This window comes from Callospermophilus lateralis, chromosome 13, assembly GCF_048772815.1.
Source record: "Callospermophilus lateralis isolate mCalLat2 chromosome 13, mCalLat2.hap1, whole genome shotgun sequence".
NCBI lineage: Eukaryota > Metazoa > Chordata > Mammalia > Rodentia > Sciuridae > Callospermophilus > Callospermophilus lateralis.
In genome coordinates this window covers 99,601,283-99,619,983 of record NC_135317.1, presented here as the reverse complement: position 1 = coordinate 99,619,983, position 18,701 = coordinate 99,601,283, and the positions used below count along the sequence as shown (strand labels likewise).

At 41.4% G+C, this 18,701-nt stretch overlaps 1 protein-coding gene across 3 annotated transcripts in view; it reads right to left on the bottom strand.

Annotated features, from left to right (window-relative positions):
• Nucleotides 1-1,451: 1,451 nt before the first annotated feature.
• Nucleotides 1,452-18,701, bottom strand: part of LOC143379033 (quinone oxidoreductase-like protein 2) — a 29,865-nt gene continuing 12,615 nt past the window's right edge. The window contains exons 9-11 of one of the 3 annotated variants that reach the window (XM_076831327.2): nucleotides 18,248-18,476; nucleotides 3,768-3,815; nucleotides 1,452-2,145 (exon numbers count right to left, since the gene is read on the bottom strand). In XM_076831327.2, coding sequence (XP_076687442.1) covers nucleotides 2,140-2,145; nucleotides 3,768-3,815; nucleotides 18,248-18,476 — 283 coding nt within the window. In that variant the 3' untranslated portion in view covers nucleotides 1,452-2,139. Of the gene's footprint in view, nucleotides 2,146-2,188; nucleotides 3,816-18,247; nucleotides 18,477-18,701 lie in introns of those variants that run through there. The other 2 variants (XM_076831328.2, XM_076831326.2) reach the window with 2 other exon arrangements.

Below are 18,701 nucleotides of genomic sequence, written 5' to 3'. Positions count from 1 at the left end.
GCTGGGGAAGTCTGTGAATTCAGAATAAATGCTGTCACTTGGAGCCGCATTCTTTTTTCAGACTAATGGCTCAGATGGTAGAGCCACCCAACAATGACTAAAATATGAGTCAAATGCTTTCAAATCAAACCATCCCATGAAACAGGAAGACAGGCAAGCCGAAAACCAGTCATGAGGGTTCTAGCCAGTGCTTGTTACCTCTGAAGAATTCACTCTCCTTCATGCCTGCCTCTTTTGATCTGAGTCATTCTGACACCAGTGAGCTGGGGACATTCGATTTTTATTGCCTGTGACACCAGGGATCAGCTCTGCGCAGTGAAAAGGGCGCCCCGGCTGGGCCTGGAGCTCTCCTGAGTCCTGGTTTGTCTTCCTTCTCTCCCAGGGTCCACCCCCATGTCTTCATGATGCCAGAGGGAGTTCCAAAATCATCCTCCAGTGGAGTTTCTTGAGATCTTTAAAAACCAATCTTCATTTAAATGTAAAAAGAGTTCCATGAAGATGAAGTGGGGCTGGGAGAAGGTAGGGGAGGAGAGGGCAGGAGGGGGCAGGAGGGGGCAGGAGGGGGCAGGAGGGGGCAGGAGGGGGCAGGAGGGGGCAGGAGGGGGCAGGAGGGGGCAGGAGGGGGCAGGGGGGGCAGCCGGTGCCCTGAGCCTCGGGGAAGCACCCCACGGAAGTACCACGTGGGCCCACGAGAGACGAGGGTTTCCCTGCCATTTCCCCCTCCTCCTTCTGCAGTCGTTCAGCTTTCAAATTCTTTCCCCAAATGTTCACCCTTATTTTATGATTCTATTTAAAAAAGAAAAAAAAAATCTTTTGGAACAAGATCCTGAGAAGACAGGTGTTTTTAAATGGTCTGAGGTACTTAACGGAAAGCAAAAACTCTCACCACGTCCTCAAAAGTCCCCACAGGTCCCCACAGGTCCCCACAGGGCTGCTGTGAGTGCCTCCTGTTTTGACCCCACCCTGCTCCCTCCTCACCATCATCACTCACGCAGTGGGAGGAACAGAGGTGCTCCTCAACTCACGAACCCATCCTTACGTGAAGCATGTGTTGAAGACACTAGACCTACGGATCATCAACCCAGCAGTGTGTCCATGGTCGCCCACAGGGGTAAGGGGCCTCCTGGGACCTGCGACCAGCTGCCAGGCCCAGCATCACAAGGCAGCATCCCACTGCTAGAGGGAAAAGACCAAAATTCAAAGGCTTTCACCCCGTCATAAAGTGGGAACATCCAAGTCCGACCACAAGGGCCCTCTGAGCACCCAGCAGGGTACAGGACCTCTCCCCGCAGACCAGGACAAGGCCCAGACGGCAGCTCCCTGAACTCAGCACTCTGTACACACTGTGTCTGGAATCAATTCACTGAGAAGTCAGGGTAACATGTTCTCTTTTTAAATTTTTTAATATGGTAAGACATAAATAACATAAAATTAACGAGTTGAACCTTTTTTTATAATTTTTATTGTTGGTTGTTCAAAACATTACATAGTTCTTGATATATTTCACATTTTGATTCAAGTGGGTTATGAACTCCCATTTTTACCCCGAATACAGATTGCAGAATCACATCGGTTACACTTCCATTGATTTACATATTGCCATAGTAGTGTCTGTTGTATTCTGCTACCTTTCCTATCCTCTACTATCTCCCCTTCTCTCTCTACCCCATCTACTGTAATTCATTTCTACCCCCTTTTTTTCCCCCTTTCCCCTCACTTCCTCTTGTATGTAATTTTGTATAACCCTGAGGGTCTCCTTCCATTTCCATGCAATTTCCCTTCTCTCTCCCTTTCCCTCTCACCTCTCATCCCTGTTTAATGTTAATCTTCTTCTCATGCTCTTCCTCCCTACTCTGTTCTTAGTTACTCTCCTTATATCAAAGAAGACATTTGGCATTTGTTTTTTTAGGGATTGGCTAGCTTCACTTAGCATAATCTGCTCTAATGCCATTCATCTTCCTGCAAATTCTATGATTTTGTCATTTTTTAATGCAGAGTAATACTCCATTGTGTATAAATGCCACATTATTTTTATCCATTCGTCTATTGAAGGGCATCTAGGTTGGTTCCACAGTCTTGCTGTTGTGAATTGTGCTGCTATGAACATCGATGTAGCAGTGTCCCTGTAGTATGCTCTTTTTAGGTCTTTAGGGAATAGACAGAGAAGGAAAATAGCTGGGTCAAATGGTGGGAGTTGAACCATTTTTATTTTAACCTTTTTTTTTTTCCATTTTGACCATTTTTACATGTATAGTTCAGCGGCACTGAGTGCGTTCCCACTGTAATGCCACCGTCACACCATCAACCTCCAAAACCTCTTCCCCTTCCCACTCTAAAACTATATCCATTCAGTAACTCCCCATTTTTCCCCTCCTACTAGCAACCACCGTTCTACTTCCTGTCTGCCAAGCTGACTCTTCTAGGTTCTCATATAAGTGGAATCAAAGAGTATTTGTCTATTTATTTCTGGCTTATTTTACATGTAACATTCTCAGGGTTCATCTACGATGTATCAAGTATCCAAGTCTTATTCTTTTTTAAGGCTGAATAATATTCCACAGTATGTCCACACTATATTTTGCTTATCCATTCACCAACTGATGGACATTTGGGTTGTCTCCAGCGCAACATGTTCTTAATTTAATCCTATGATTTAAGAGCTTCAGGTCATTCAAATTCAGTTCAATGTATTTCACATTTACCCAGGTTCAGTCACTATGGGAGGTGGTATGAGAAGTCAAAAAAAAAGTGAATCAGACATGATACTTGTTCTCAAGGAGCTCACAATTTACTGGGAAAAGAGGAAAGAAAGAAATTAAGTAATCTGCTGATTACTTTTATTTTGCTAATCCCTTACTACCTACCAGGTGCACTCCCCTATCACTGCCGGTATTGCTCACAGTAGCTCTGGGAGGTAGACATTGTATGGAATAGCCACTTTGCACTGAGAAAAATGAATGTAATACCTCCACAGTGGATTCAGACCCCCTTCTTGACCCTTACACGGGCCACACCCTATGACAGTTAGGATGTAACAGGATCCTGCAGGAGAAGCTACCAGAAGGCAGCAGAGGAAGAGGAAAGGGGCACAGGAGGCCCCAGGGGTCAGGGCGGCCAGTGTTTGACAGAGTGAAGGAGAGAAGGGGCAAGATCAGGGACTGAGGAACTGCAGACATGGGCTGGAAAACAGAGATGGCAAAATCATGGCCATGGTCCAATGCTGGTTCCAGGCCTCTGAACTGCACCATGCAAGCCACGGTGAGCCACTGCAGGTTTCCTGAGGCAAGACGTAGAACCATGCATCAGGAAGACCACCATGGAGCAATGCATGATGCAGACGGAGAGGACAGGGTAGTCCAGTGAGGACTACGGAAACAGCAGAGAAGTCAAACAGGACAGAAGGGAGGATCTGGAGGTGAGAGAGACCCCAGAGTGGGAATGCAGGACTGGCAGAGAGCGCATTTTGTACAGGGTGACCCTCCATACTGCTGCCCAGGACACCTTTATCTGGTGCAATTACTAACAGCACCCTTCTACTCTCAGAAAGGTCCAAGTTTGGACAATACCCTTCATGGTCACATTAATTATGAGCAATAAGAAGCCAGAACCACAGGTGACTTCAGATTTTAAACCTGGATTAGTAAGAAAGGTGGTAACACTTTTAGAAACACGGGAGGAAATCAGGTTTTGGGGAAAGAATGTGAGTTTGGATTTGGACATGCTGAATTTGCTGCAGAAGTAAGGATTTATTTAAGAGAAAGAAGAACCTTGCCGGTGGATTTGCGCTGTATCACGTGAAGGAAGGCATCGTTGACCTAAAAATAAAAACAAAACAAAAACATGGTCAGACTTGCACATATGCATACTGCAACAAATGTCTCCTGATGGCTCAAGTCTAAAATGGCTAAAGTATTCAGATGTGTCTCCAATAAACTATTCAGTGCTAACTAAATAATAATAATCACCATAAATACAAAGGATAATAATAGTATCTATGAATAACCTACCCTTGGTATTTCTCTCTATCATATTCTTTGGGGTTTGTTGTTTATTTCATTTGCTTTGTTTTTTGGTACCGGGGATTGAACCCAGGGGCCCTTAACCACTGAGCAACACCCTCAGACCTTTTTTTATTTTTGCACTTTGAGACAGGGTCTCACTGAGTTGCTTAGAAACTTGCTAAGTTGCTGAGGCCAGCTTTGAACTTGAGACCCTCCTGCCTCAGCCTCCTAAGCCTCTGAGATTACAGGCATGCTCCACGGCCCCCAGCTCCCTATCATTTTCAATGATGTCAGATAAATGTCGGCAGATAAAGAGTCCACAGGCCAGTCCCCACTCACTGTGACAGCCCCATCCCAGCTGCCCCACTTCAGAAGTATTCCAGCTTTTGAAAGAATGAAGCCTTTGGCAGAAGAATAAAAACTATAATGTTTGGTGATTTTTTTTCTCTTTTATTAAAAGTGTCCTATTTCTTACGTAACTGAGATTAAAATCAACTGCAAATTTTTTTTCCTCAAAAATGCAAGGTTATAAAACAAATTTAAAAAGCAGCTACAGTGATCAAGACAGGTGAAAAGAATAGAAAAATAAATTAATGAAACTGAAGGGAGATCTCCAAAATAGGCCTGCACAAGTATAGTCAACTGATCTTTGACAGGAGTAAAAATAACTTAATGGAGGAAAGCATAGTCTTTCAAAATATAGTGCTGGAAAAACTGTATACTATACACACATGCAAAAAAATTTTAAATTTCTAGATACAGGCCTTATACCCCTCACAAAAATTACCTGGAAATGGTTCAGAGACCTACATGAAAAATACAAAATTATAAAATTTCCAAAAAAAAAAAAAAACATAGGGAAAAAATCTAGGTCACTTTTGGCTCAGCAATAAGGTTTTGGATACAGCACCAAAAGTACAATACATGGCAGGGGAAGGGGGGATTTGTTAAATGGAATTTACAAACAAGGTATCGGCAGGGAGAAAAACTTTGCAAAAGACATATCTAACAAAGGATTTGTGTCTAAAACATACAGAGAATTCTTAAAATGCAAAAACAATACAAAGAAACAAAAGGCAAAGATCTGAACAGACACCTCACCAAAGAAGATAGACAGATGGCAAATAAGCATATAAAAAGACACTCAATGTAATACATCACTAGAGAATGGGAAATAAAAACAGCAACGAGAGGCCACTGCCCTCCTATCAGAATAGCTAAGATTCAAAACACTAACACCAAATGGTGGCGAGTATGTGGACCAATAGGAGCGCTCATTCACTGCTAGTGGGCATACAAGGTAGAACAACCTCTTTGGAAGACAGTGGGGCAATTTCCTACAAAACTCCTAGGTATTTACCCACAGGAATTGAAAACTTAGGTCCACACAAAAACATGTACCTGAATGTTACAGTAACTTTATTACCAATTGCCAAAACCTGGGGGGGATGGACAAAATGTCTTTCAGTAGGTGGATGGAAAAGCAAACTAGTATATCTATGCAATGGACTCATTCAGTAACAAGGAGAAGTGAACTATCAAAACACAAAATGACACGGAAAAACACTGCTAAGTGAAAGATTGTCTTCTTTCATTTAGCAATCTGCATGCAATCTGAAAAGGCTACATTTCATATGATTCCAACCATATGACATTTAGGAGAAAGCAAAACTGTGGAGGCACTAAAAACATCAGTGATTGACAGATCCAGGAGTGGAGATAAGGATGAACATATGGAGCTCAAGGGATCTCTTAGTGCAGTGAAGCTATTCTGTGTGATATGTAATACTGGATACAGGACATTATACATTTGGAAAAACCCACAGAAATGTACAAAGAGTGAACTCTAATGCAAACTATGGACTTTATTTAATACCATTAATGTATCAATATTGATTCATCAGTTACAACAAATGTACAATACCAGTGCAAAATATTAATAAGAGTGGAATCTTAGGGAATGGAAGAGGGAGTACATGAGAACTCTCAATACTCTGTTGAATTTTTCTTAAAACTGATCAAAAATAGTCTACTAATTTTTTAAATAAAATAAGTGATAAATGCAAAAAATGAAATTAAAAAAAGAATGGAATATGCAAAAGTATCATTATTTGCAAATAATGAAAATATAATTTTAGTTATGTAGGAATCGGAAAAGTTTTAATAAAAGTTAAAAATCATAAAAAGTAGTATCATTATCGGGGCTGGGGTTGTGGCTCAGCGGTAGAGTGCTTGTCTTACACGTGAGAGACCCTGGGTTTGATCCTTAGCACCACATAAAAATAAACAAGTGAAATAAAGGTGTTGTGTCCAACTACAACTAAATAAAATAAAATAAATAAATATAAAAAATAGTATCATTATCTATACAGAAAAGCTAATGAAATAAAAAAATAAGAAAGGTCATCAAAACTATGAAATACAAAATTGGTTTATACTAAAAAATTCTTCGCAGCAGAGGAAACAATCAAGAGTGTGAAGAGATAGCTTACAGAATGGGAGGAAATCTTTACCACCTGCACCTCAGAACATTAATCTACAAGATATATACAGAACTCAAAACTTCACAGTCCAAAACCCAAAACCTAAAAACCCAATCAATAAACAGGCAAAGGAACTGAACAGGCACTTCCCAGAAGAAGAAATATGAACAGTCAACAAATATATGAAAAAGTGTTCAACTTTTCTAGCAATTAGAGAAATGCAAATTAAAACTCACTCAAGTCAGAATGGTAATTATCAAGAATACAAGTAACAATAAATGTTGGTGAGGATGTGGGGAAAAGACACACTCATATTGCTGGTGGGACTACAAATCGATGCAACCACTCTGAAAAGCAGTATGGAGGTTCCTCTGAAAACTTGGGACTGGAACCCCCATTTGACCCAGCTATCCCACTCCTCAGCATTTACCCAAAGGACTTAAAATCAGAATACTATAGTGGCACAGCCACATCAATGTTTCTAGCAACTCACTTCACAATGGCTAAGCTATGGAACCAACCCATAAACCCTTCAACAAATGAATGGATAAAGAAAATGTGATATATACACACAAACACACACACACACACACACACACACTGGAATATGACTCAGTCATAAAGACAAATGGAGCTATGGCATTTGCTGATAAATGGCTGGAACTGTAGACTATCATGCTAAGTGAAATAAGCCAATCGCCAAAAGCTAAAAGTTCTCTCTGATATGCAGATGCTAACACACAATAAGGGGATAGGAGGGAAGAATAGAAGTACTTTGGATTAGACAAAGGATAATGAAGCCAAGGGAGGAGAGATGGGAAGAGGAAAAGACAGTAGAATGAATCAGACCTCACTTTCCTTTGCTCATGCCATTTTAACTCTACATCATGTATAACCACAAGAATGGGAACTTACATTCCATGTATGTATGATATGTCCAAATACATCCTACTGTCTTGTATAACCAAAAAGAATTTTTAAATTTTTAAAAATAGAGAAATGTTATTAATTTTTATAAAATATGTCAAAAATAATCAACTTAGAAATATAATAAATAAAATATTGTTCTCAAAAGCAACAAAAACAAAGTATTTGTAATAGATATAAAGAATAACATCAAAACCTTGCAGAGAAAAACTTTAAATCCCATTAAGAGACATGAAAGATCTTAATAAACGGTGATTTATCCCTGTTGACAGATGGGAGAAGATAGTAAAAAATATTAATTTTCTGTAAATGAGTATAAAAATAAATCAATAGTTTCATTCAAGATTTCAGTTAGAGTTGCTCAAGAAGCTAAATAGATTTACTGTAAAATTCATTTAAAAAGACAAAGCTCCCCAAATAAGTCAAATTTGAAAAGAAAGAACAAAGGTATAAGAGTTACTCTTACATATAACTTGGAACTTTCAATAAGACAAAGCATCACACATCGATGGGAAAACAGTGGACTATTAGATACTGGGGAAAACGGCTTACTATAAAAAAGAAAATAAAAATTGGGCTGGGGCTATAGCTCAGTTGATAGAGTGCTTGCCTTGCATACACAAGGCCCTGGGTTCGATCCACAGCACCAAAAAAAAAAAATTATCTACCTGATGTATACCCAATGCAAAGGAGACTTCAGAAGTATTAAATCCTTAAGTGTGATATAAAATTATGAAGGTAGCCAGGTGTGGCAGTCAGTGCCTAGAGTCCCATCTATTTGGAGGGTAAGGCAAGAGTATCCTTTGAGTCCAAGAGCTCAAGGTTAGCCTGAGCAATATAGCAAGACCCCCATCTCACCAAAAAAAAAAAAAAAAAAAGTTAATAAAGAAGAAAGAAGAAAATCATGGTGACTCATGGATAATGAAGGACTTCTGGAAAAAGTCTCCTATAGCATAACCACACAGCAAAATGCTGGCATGAATACTTTTAACTCTAGACAAAAGTGGCAAAAGAGTGACAAACTTAGAAGTCTTTTGCAAAGCCTCAAACTAACATCTAGAACTGGCTACTCATAGGACCTCAGCTTTTTGCACAATCTGGGGGCTTATTAGATGTGTGAATCTTTAGCTCCATCCAACCCTGACTGAATCACAATCGGAATCCTAATAAGATCCCCAGGTGATTTCCATGCATATCAGAGTTTGAGAAGCACAATTCACACAAGGAACTTTTGCAAGTTACTAAGAAACAGATGAAACTCCCAAACAGAAAACTCCATGAGGAGACTAAATCGCAACTCAAAGCATGGAAAACTGAATGGCTAATATACCAGGGATTAAATCCAGGGTTTCACACACACTAGGCAGATGCTCTACTGCTAAGCTAATCCCCAGCCAGCTGGAAAATATATAGAGATGCTTAAACTCATTAGAAATAAGGGAAATGCAAATTAGAATAATAAAATGCCACTTTATGCTTTATCATTTGGGCAAAAAGCAGAAAGCTGGATAATGCTACATATCAACAGGGTGCCAAATAAACAAGAATTCTCGTGCACTGCTGGAAGGGACCTAAATTGGTTAAGTTAGCTAGAAGGTTATTGGCAATCAAATTAAATACACATACATCCTATGAACCAACAATCTACTCCTGGGAAAATAGCCCCAAAGCACCATTTGCACAAGTCCCTAAGTTTACATATATGAAGCTGTTCATTACCATACTGATTATGGTGGTCAGAAATCTAGTCCACCTCAAAGTTTGTCACTAGGGAATGGGTTTTTAAACTATGGTGGATGCACTCCACGTGCTATTATGCAGACGTGGGGAGCAGTGGACTAACTGTGGGAACAGCAGCACAGACAGATCTTAAAGACAGCGCTGGGTGAAAAATTAAGAAACAGACCAAGGTCAAGACCAACCATGTAACCAAAAATAAATTCACACACAAAATGATTCTGTGTGTTTTACAAGGAAATAGAAATCCAAAAATATATATCAAACATGTTCCAGTGGCTGGCTCAGAAGGGAGGAATAGAGTGGGGAGACCGTGGAAAATGAAGGCAAAGGGGGAAAGTACATTCATTCCTAAGCAGACAGACGTAGAAGCAAAAGATGAGCCCTGCATAGGCAGACGGTGAATATGGGCTTTGAAATGAGAATTTTGGTTTACCAACAATTTCTATCTGAGATCCTCCAAAAAAGCATACCAAATAGATAAAAACAAATAAATAATAAGCAGAGAAATAACCAATGGTGGCAATCTCTCTGCAGTACGAAATCCCTGGTTCCAAAAACATCTGCCTTGCAGGGTCTGCCTTATCTCGATAAGCATCTTCGACTCATCCAAGGAGAGCAAACAGTTCCAGGACAGGTATCTGACACACCCAGCAGCCCCTGTTGATGATCTCCAGGTGACTCACCACACCATCCCTCTCCCCGTCAGCTAGAAGGCACTTGTTCCCAGAGATCTGTCATAGCCCAACAATGGAAAAGACTTGAGAAAAATAAGTACTATTCGAGAGAGTGATACCTTCCACCCAGCCCCCTAGGGAAACGAAGGCTCTCCTTCAAATGAATTTTCACATGAAACAAAGTCTGCCTTCAAGTGCTAAAGCTTATTATTTTAATCATTGACCAGAACTGGCTCAGAAGAACTGGATTTTACTTTTTGGTTTTTTTTCCTACTGGTGCATTACAATTATACGTAATAATGGGATTCGTTGTTTTGGCCATTCTGCATATACATCTTTATAAAAATGTATCACATACCTCTCTGGCTCCCTCAAAAGATAACACTGTGGGGAAAGCACGACCCTTCTATTCCATGACTTGAGAATCTCATAATGTTCTGTCACCTCTCCATGTCCAGCTGCCACTTCTGTTGTGATTGTTGCTGCTTCTAAAAATACCTCAACTCTGTCCCTTTCTACCTGGTGGTTTCTGCCTGGGCTGGGAAAACAGTGGTGTTAAGGCCAGGAAGCTTAACACCAGCGATAAGGCTCCAAGGGAGGGACTGAAAAGTAAAATGCATGGCTTTGAACCAGTCCTTTGAGAGCGACTTCAGAGGCCTAGGGACACTCTCCTCCTGTATTTCACAGGCTGCATCAACAGATACCTAGATACAGGCTGTCCACAGCACCCTGGTCTCTGCCTTGAGGTGGATGAAGCCATAATTAAATTTGTCTCCAGAGATATGCAACCTGGAATTTGCAGCAGAATAAGGATATTGCTTTTGTTCTAGGAGGCAAAGATTCTGCTATTGGAATTTTTAATTAGCTCATCAAGAAGGAATAATCAGAGTTGTTCTTCGTTTCCTAAATACATCATGCTGATTCACGATTCCCAATAAAAATTGGCTCTTCCCCTATCATAGCACTATCCTGAGATCTTGCCAATTAAAACCTGAACTCCTTAAGTAATGGACTGTCTTAACTGTTATTGACAGCCATATGGAATGTACTCAGTGAAGGTTTGATGTATAAAATAAATTCATGAATGTATGAGTGTATCTGAGACTGAGTGGGATGGTTTATAAAAAGGTAAAAACTTTGAATTAATGATAGACTGCTGTAGCTGAATTACATTCATCATATCATTACTCTAATACAAAATGATCCGAATCTTCTTTGAAAAGTCAATCAATGCATTTCACCAAAAAGGAGGTACAGATGGCAAATGAGCATATGAAATGATAGTTGAGATCACTGTTCACTAGGGAAATGCAAGCTAAACCCACAATAAGATGCCACTACACACCTATTAAAATGCCAAAAATCAGAGAAAACAATACTAACTTCCAACATATGCAGAGTGACTAGAACGTTCAGGTATTGCCACTAGGAAGACAAAACGGTACAACCACTCTGGAAAACAGTCCAGTCCGACAGTTTATTGAAAAGCTAAATATATAGTAGCAAATCAGCAGAAACAAAAACCACAAAACATTAGAAGAGTTTGACTTGAGGCAGAAGCTGAAACACCAACTGGTCCAGAATAACCCCCCAAAATAGAAAACCGTGTGCACTGTGGGCTTTAAAAGGAATGCAGTCATTGTGGCCTTATCTTCAAAATCATGGGATGTAAAGACTGAAACAGAACTGAGTCTGAGTAACTGAGGCACAGAGAAAGAGCTGCCGACACAAAGATGCTGGCCCCTTTCTCAGGAGCATCTTTGTCTGTATTTTTAAGATTCTGCATAGATTTCTCTTAAATTCACAATCAAATTCCAGCCTTCCTGATGATGTCATCTAGAGATGTTATCTAGGAGTGGGAATAAAGCCAATTAAACATCCATGAAGCTTTTTAAAAAAGAAAGCTAAACATATTCTTAGCATATGACCTAGAAATCTCAGTCCTAAGGTAAATAAAGCCCGGTGTTTACACAAAAATCTGTATATAAATGTATATAGATTTACTCATAATCAACAAAAACTGAAAATTAATGAATACTAACTGGTAAGTGAAAACACAAGTTCTGGTATATCCATACAATGGAATACTATTCAGCAATAAAAAGGAACAGACTCCTGACACATTCAACAACCTGGATGAACTTCAGAAGCATTATTGCAAAGTAAAAGAAACCAGACTCAACAGGCCACAGACTGTAGTTGAGTGCGGTGGTGCACACCTGTACTCCCAGCTACTCAGGAGGCAGGAGGATTACAAATTTGGGGCTAGTTTCAGCAACTTAGTGAGAACTTGTCTCAAAGTTCTAAAAGGTAAAAAGGGCTGATGATACAGCTCAGTGGCACAGCACCCCAGGTTCAATCCCTGGTACTGCCAAAAGTAAAATTTTAAAAAGGCTATGGGCTAAATGATTCCACTCACATAACATTCTGGAATAGGCAAAAGTATAGAGAAAGGAAACAGATCAGTGGTTGGCAGGTTTGGGCTAAGAGGCAGGAAAAGGGGATGGATTACCACGGGGCACCAGGGAATCTTCTGGGGCAGTGGAGACTTTCTTTTCTGGAAGTGCTGGGGAAGGTGAACCCAGGGGCACTACCACTGAGTCACGTCCCCAGCCCTTTATTTTTCATCTTGAGGCAGGGTCTCACGAAGTCGCCAGGCTGGGCTGGAATCTGTGATCCTCCTGCCTCAGACACCTGAATAACTGGGATTACAGGCCTGAGCCACCAGGCCTGGCAACGGAAATGTTCCCGTATCTTGATTGTGATGGAGTGGCTACACGACTCTATTTGCCAAAGCCAGAGAATCAGGTGCACTGACGAGTGCCTGTACTCCCCGATCAGGAGGCTGAGGCAAGAGGGTGCTTAAGCCCAGGAGTTGAAGCCCAGTCTGGGTAACACAGTGAGACCCCGTTTTTAAAAACAGGGCTGCGATGTAGTTCAGAGGTAGGGCATGTACCTTGCACAGGAGGCCCTGGGCCAATCCCGAGAACGGCCACAAATCTCGGAGAACTATATGTCTCAAAGGAGTGAATATACGATATGCAAATTGTACCTCAATAAACTCGACTTTAAAAAGATACCAGGCTGGGGATGTGGCTCAAGCGGTGGTGCGCTCGCCTGGCGTGCGTGGGGCCCGGGTTCGATCCTCAGCACCACGTACAAACAAAGATGCTGTGTCCGCCAAAAACTAAAAAATAAATATTAAAAAATTCTTTCTCTCTCTGTTTAAAATATTTCTTTAAATAATAATAAAAAAAAGAAAAGAAACCAGGCAAGGTGTTATTAAACCCAAACATGAAGTTTTTAAAGCTAAGTGTCAGCCTGGATTCCTTAGAAAAGAACCCAATCAGAACTTATGCCCAGTGCTTCAGTGAGGTTGCAGTTCCCAGGAGTGAGGGGTAAAGGAAGTGAATGAAGGGAAGAAAGGAACCACGAGGGGCACGCTGCCCGTCCTGAAGTGGTGTAGCTTCAGGGGTCCTGGCTGTGGTTCTCATGGGACCTCTACTGAGAGACCACTGAAACAGACCCTGGGGGAGAAAGGTGGGCAACTTATCTCCGTCTTTCAATCAAAGTTTCCCCAGTGAGCAAACTCCCACATTTCTGGGCGGCGTTACCAGCCCTCACACACTTCTAGGGAAACAGGGGCTTCGACAGGTCCATTTGGATCACGCTCTGCTCCAGAGCTGCAGCAGCCCCAGCTGAAGAACCCAGTAAAAGCCCTGCCTCTAGGATCAGGCCTCACGCCAGGCAAGCACGAGACAACCAGCTTTTTAAGAAGGTGCACCCTAGGGGCGGTGGTCTAGGCTACAGGATTGCAGGGAGCCACTGCAGGAACTGTCCCCAAAGAAGTGACAAGCAGCCAAGCACCCAAAGCCTGGGATGGGGGACCAGCTGATATGGAGAGTTCCATAAAGGAGGTCTAGAATAAGAGGTGATAATATACCATCTGAATTAAAAGAGCTGTTTCATTTTTAAGAACGTCATAGATACATAGAGAAAACTTTAAGCAAACAGTTTCTACCTATTAATTCTGTTCATGTGGTGATCTCACCTGACCTTTATAATAAACAAGTTAGATCTGTGAGGTTCAGGTGCTACATCAGGTGGAGATGTGTGTGGACAACCTCATACAGAAAACGGAATCTGTACATCTGCACAGGCATCCTCTGAACAAATCAAGGGCCAATATATTCATCAAAGGCAGATAACACCCTTTAGAAAATAGTAACTTCAAGTTCAAATCCAAAATCCAAAGACTATCACTCTAATCCTACCCTCTGGGTCGTCAATGTAAAAGTGTTACATAGTTCAGGGAAAAAGAAAAAACTCAATGCTGTATCTTATAATAATGACATCCTGTGCATTAAAACTTAGTGAATTCATTACATTCTTTTTTAAAATTTGTATGTGTTTTAATTAGATACACATGACAGTAGAATGCATTTATGCACTTTGATATATCATAAATAGATGGAATATAATTTCTCATTTTTCTGAGTATATGTATTGTAGCATATTTGGTCACAAAGTCATATATATACATAAAATAATAATGTCTGCTTCATTCTACTATCCTTCCTATCCCCACGTCCCCTCCCCTCTCCATTCCCCTCCCTTCACTTCCCTCTACCTAATCTAAGGTAATACTATTCTTCTCTAATGCTCCTACCTTATTGTAAATTAGCATCCACATATTAGAGAAAACAATCGGTCTTTGGTTTTGGGGGATTGGCTTATTTCACTTAGCATAATATTATCCAACTCCATCCATTTACTGGCAAATGCCATAATTTCATTATTCTTTAAAACTAAGTAATATTCCATTGCATATATATATCATATTTTCTTTACCCATTCATCTATTGAAGGACTACTAGGTTTGTTCCATGGTTTAACTATTGTGAATTGAGATGCTATAAACATTGATGTGGCTGCATCATTGTAGTATGCTGATTTTAAGTCCTTTGCGTATAAACCAAGGAGAGGGATAGCTGGGTCAGACAGAATCTCCATACTGCTTTCCACAGTGGTTATCCAATTTGCAGTCCCACCAGCACATACACCAATAGCCCAGAATAGAGGACACAGAGACAAATCACACAAATATTGTTATCTCGTTCTAGACAAAGGTGCCAAAAATATTAACTGAGAAAAGATAGCCTTTTCAACAAATAGTGCTGGCAAAACTGGAAATCCATATGTAGCAAAATGAAATTAAACCTCTATCTCTCACCCTGTACAAAAATTAACTCTAAGTGGATCAAAGACTTAGGCACTAGAAAGAGACCCTGTGCCTAATAGATGAAAAGTAGGCCCAAATCTTCACGTCAGCTTAGGATCTGACTTCCTGAACAAGACCTCTAAAGCACAAGAAGTAAAATCAAGAATCAATAAATGGAATGGATTCAAATTAAAAAGCTTCTTCTCAGTAAACAATTATATGAGAGCCTACAGATTGGGAGAAAATCTTACTACCCACACCTACAATGAACCATTAATCTCTAGGATATATAAAGAATGTAAAAAACTTAACACCAAAAAAAAAAAACAACCCAATCAATAAATGGACTAAGGAACTGAACAGAAGAAGAAATACAATTGATCAACAAATATATGAAAAAGTGTTCAAAATCTCTAGCAATTAGAGAAATGCAAATCAAAACTACACTAAGATTTCATCTCACTGCAGTCAGAATGGCAATCATCAAGAATACAGGAAACAAAGTTGGCGAGGATGTGGAGAAAAGGGTACAATCATATATTGCTGTTCTTTCATATATATATATTGTCTTATTTAATCCTCATAAACACCCTGGGATTCAGGGTACATTACTGCCTATTACAGACAAGGACAAAGATGTCCGATCTGCCCACAGCCAGCATCTGCACTGTGGTGGTGTGACCTCAGAGCTCAGTCATGCAGCAGAAATGTGGATTCCTGCAGGAACTGGAAATACAGAGGTGCTGGCCACACGTGGCCCCATCTGTGTGGAGTTGATGCTTTACGGAAGAGATGCGCATTGAACAAGTAACCGCACACAGATGAAAGGGCAACAATGCTATGGATGTTCAGGGTGGCTTCGGCTACGGTGCCACCTCTGTGGTCATAGTAGTATAAACTGCCAAGGTCAAATCTGCAAGACCACATAATTAGGAGAAAATAGAAGCCAGGAAGCACCAGAAAATACAAGCTAGGAAGAGCCAGCATTTCTGGGACTACACATATTTTCTAAGTTCAGTGATTATTTTTCAAGCCCAAACACGTTCTCACAAATAATGTTTCCAGTATGTGAACAAATTTGCATGAAAAAATATTACCCAGGCTTTAAAGTTCAGTGAAATTAATTAGGCATTTATGTCATCATCTTCATTTTAAAAGAACAAAATACATAAACCCTGGTTCTGCTCAGGAAAATACAAGAGTCCTGATCATTTTAATTAAAATATAGCTCTTTTGCATAGATAATTCTGAGATAGATGGATAAACGTCATCCTACAGAATAAGCTTTGGAAGAAGTGACTTCACAGCATTCGTCAGAGAGTGTGACATAGCCGTAAGGAGCCCAGATTGGAGCATGAGGCCAGCAGGGCCTGGGTACCATCTCTGACACTTACTATGCATCATTGAGCAGATTTCTTAGCTTCTGAGAGTCTGATTTCTTCATCTGTAAAATGTGATAAAATGGTTCATACCTCAGAGAGTCCTTCTGAAGGTTAAATGAGATCATGCATGCAAAGTGCTTAGCATATTATTACTGATTATTCCCCCAAGTAGTTTACATATTAAAAGAAATAGAAAAATAAGAAATAGTGAGTGGATGGTGCGCGAGTGAGATGTTTGAAATGTGCCCAGAAGCCTGGCTCCAAAGGCCACTGATGACACTGAAGTTGGGGGAGTGGGAGGAACTCAAAAGCCCCAGTGCAAAGCCCTCACAGGAGAGCCAAGGGCAGATGGGACAGGAGGCAAGAGAGGATACAGCTAGCTCACGTGACAGAGAGCTTCGGTGGGGACAATTAAAGTGATAGTCCACCCCCAGCTTTGTTTTCCCCTGTCTGAGCACCACTGAAACCACGTCAGTGGGGACAGGAGACAATTCACAGCAACACTCCTCTCCACTGCCACCCTGCCTGCTTGTCCCTCCCCTGGACAACAGGTGCCTGCAGCCTCAGGTACGCCCAACCTCGGGCTACGGGTCACATGAAGGTAAAAGCCACATGGCCCAAGGGACCTGGAAAGTACCACAGTGGTGGTTTCCAAGTATTTAAGCCTCTAGAACTTTTCTTAAAAGATTAAAAAAAAAAAAAAAACCAGCTTTACAGCTCTCTGGCCTTGGCGAGACGCAGTCCCTGGGCCCAGACAGCTCCAGTCCACACCTGCCCACTGCGTCCCTCTGTGGCTCCTGACCCCTGCTCCAAGAGCAACATCCTCCCCCTTAATTCTAGAGCTGTAGAAACAGAAGGTCAGAAGGATGAAGGGACTAGTCCAGAGCGACGAGGGGGGCAAAGCGGAGCCAGAACCAGTCAGCTTCCTGATGGCCGCTCAGGTCCTCTTCACCAACTCGCACTTTTTCTTTTTTGACTCACACACCGAAAAGATTAAAAAAGAAGTAAACTGAGTATGAAAGTCAAAGGTGCCTCATCACCGAAAAAAAAAAAAAAACATAAAACTCAGGTGTGGCACTGACCACTTGACCTCCACCACATCTGCATTTCAACCAAACACCGGCTCCATCCACGCCGACTCGAGCTACCAGTTTTTTGAACATTAAAACAAATTAAGGCAAAAAGTAATAAAGACTTCACAGTGAATGCCTTACAGATCTGCATTCAGAACCACATTGCCAATGCATGCACGTAATCACACTTTGGAGGAAGCTGAAGCCACATTAATGAGACAGAGGGGGAAAGGAAAAATGGGAATGAATCGCCAAAAAAAAATAACTACAGTGACTAAGGGATGATGTAGAGTCCAAGAACGCCAGGCATGACTGAGTGTTCTGCTCACAGAATCCCAGCATAGATCATCTGGCTGTACTTTCAAAGCGTCTATATTTGAAAATCAAAGGTCGAGCGGAGCGCTCCATTCTTAGGCTTGTGTGTATGGAGTTCAAGGTTCACATCAACACGTGTAAATTATTTCCTAAAGCACTGTACCATTCCTGCATTTGAGACACCAGTATATAGGTGAAGCACCTCGAAATTCAGTGTCACACTGTGCTGAGTTGACAGCCATCAACCCAGAAGACTGGCAGAAATCCTATGGCCCAGAAGCCACGAAACCCACAATTCGGTGCCGTGTTTTCACCTGTTCAGTCCATAAAAGGAGCATCTACAGCATCCAGAGGTCAACTGGCCAGCAGTTCAGCACAGACTCTTTCCTGGCCTTAACCTCATCTGAACCACATGCCCAAAGCAGTCTCACCTCCTCCAGCTTAAACACCGAGCCCACATACGGTCGGATGCGCCCTTGCTGGCAGTACTGGAGGGCCGAGGACAGGCTCCTGGAGAAGACGGGAAAGTCCTGGTCTTGGTACCGACCCCAGTACAGGCCCATGGCAGAGATGTTCTTCAGGAGCAGCAGGTTAGCTGGCACCGAGGCGATGTTTCCTCCCGCAAATCCCAGCACCACGATCCTGCCCTCCCACGCCAGGCTGAGGGGCAAAAAAAGAACCATGAGATACAACGGCATCTGCCCCCATTAGGATGGCTACTGTGGGAAAAAAATAATAACAACAAGTGTGGGGAGAACGTGGAGAAACCCGAAACCCTCACACACCATTGGTGGGATTATAAAACATGCAAATGCTATAGAACACAATATGAAGTTTCTTTGAAAAATTAAGAATAGGTGCAGCGATTCCACTTCTGGTATACAC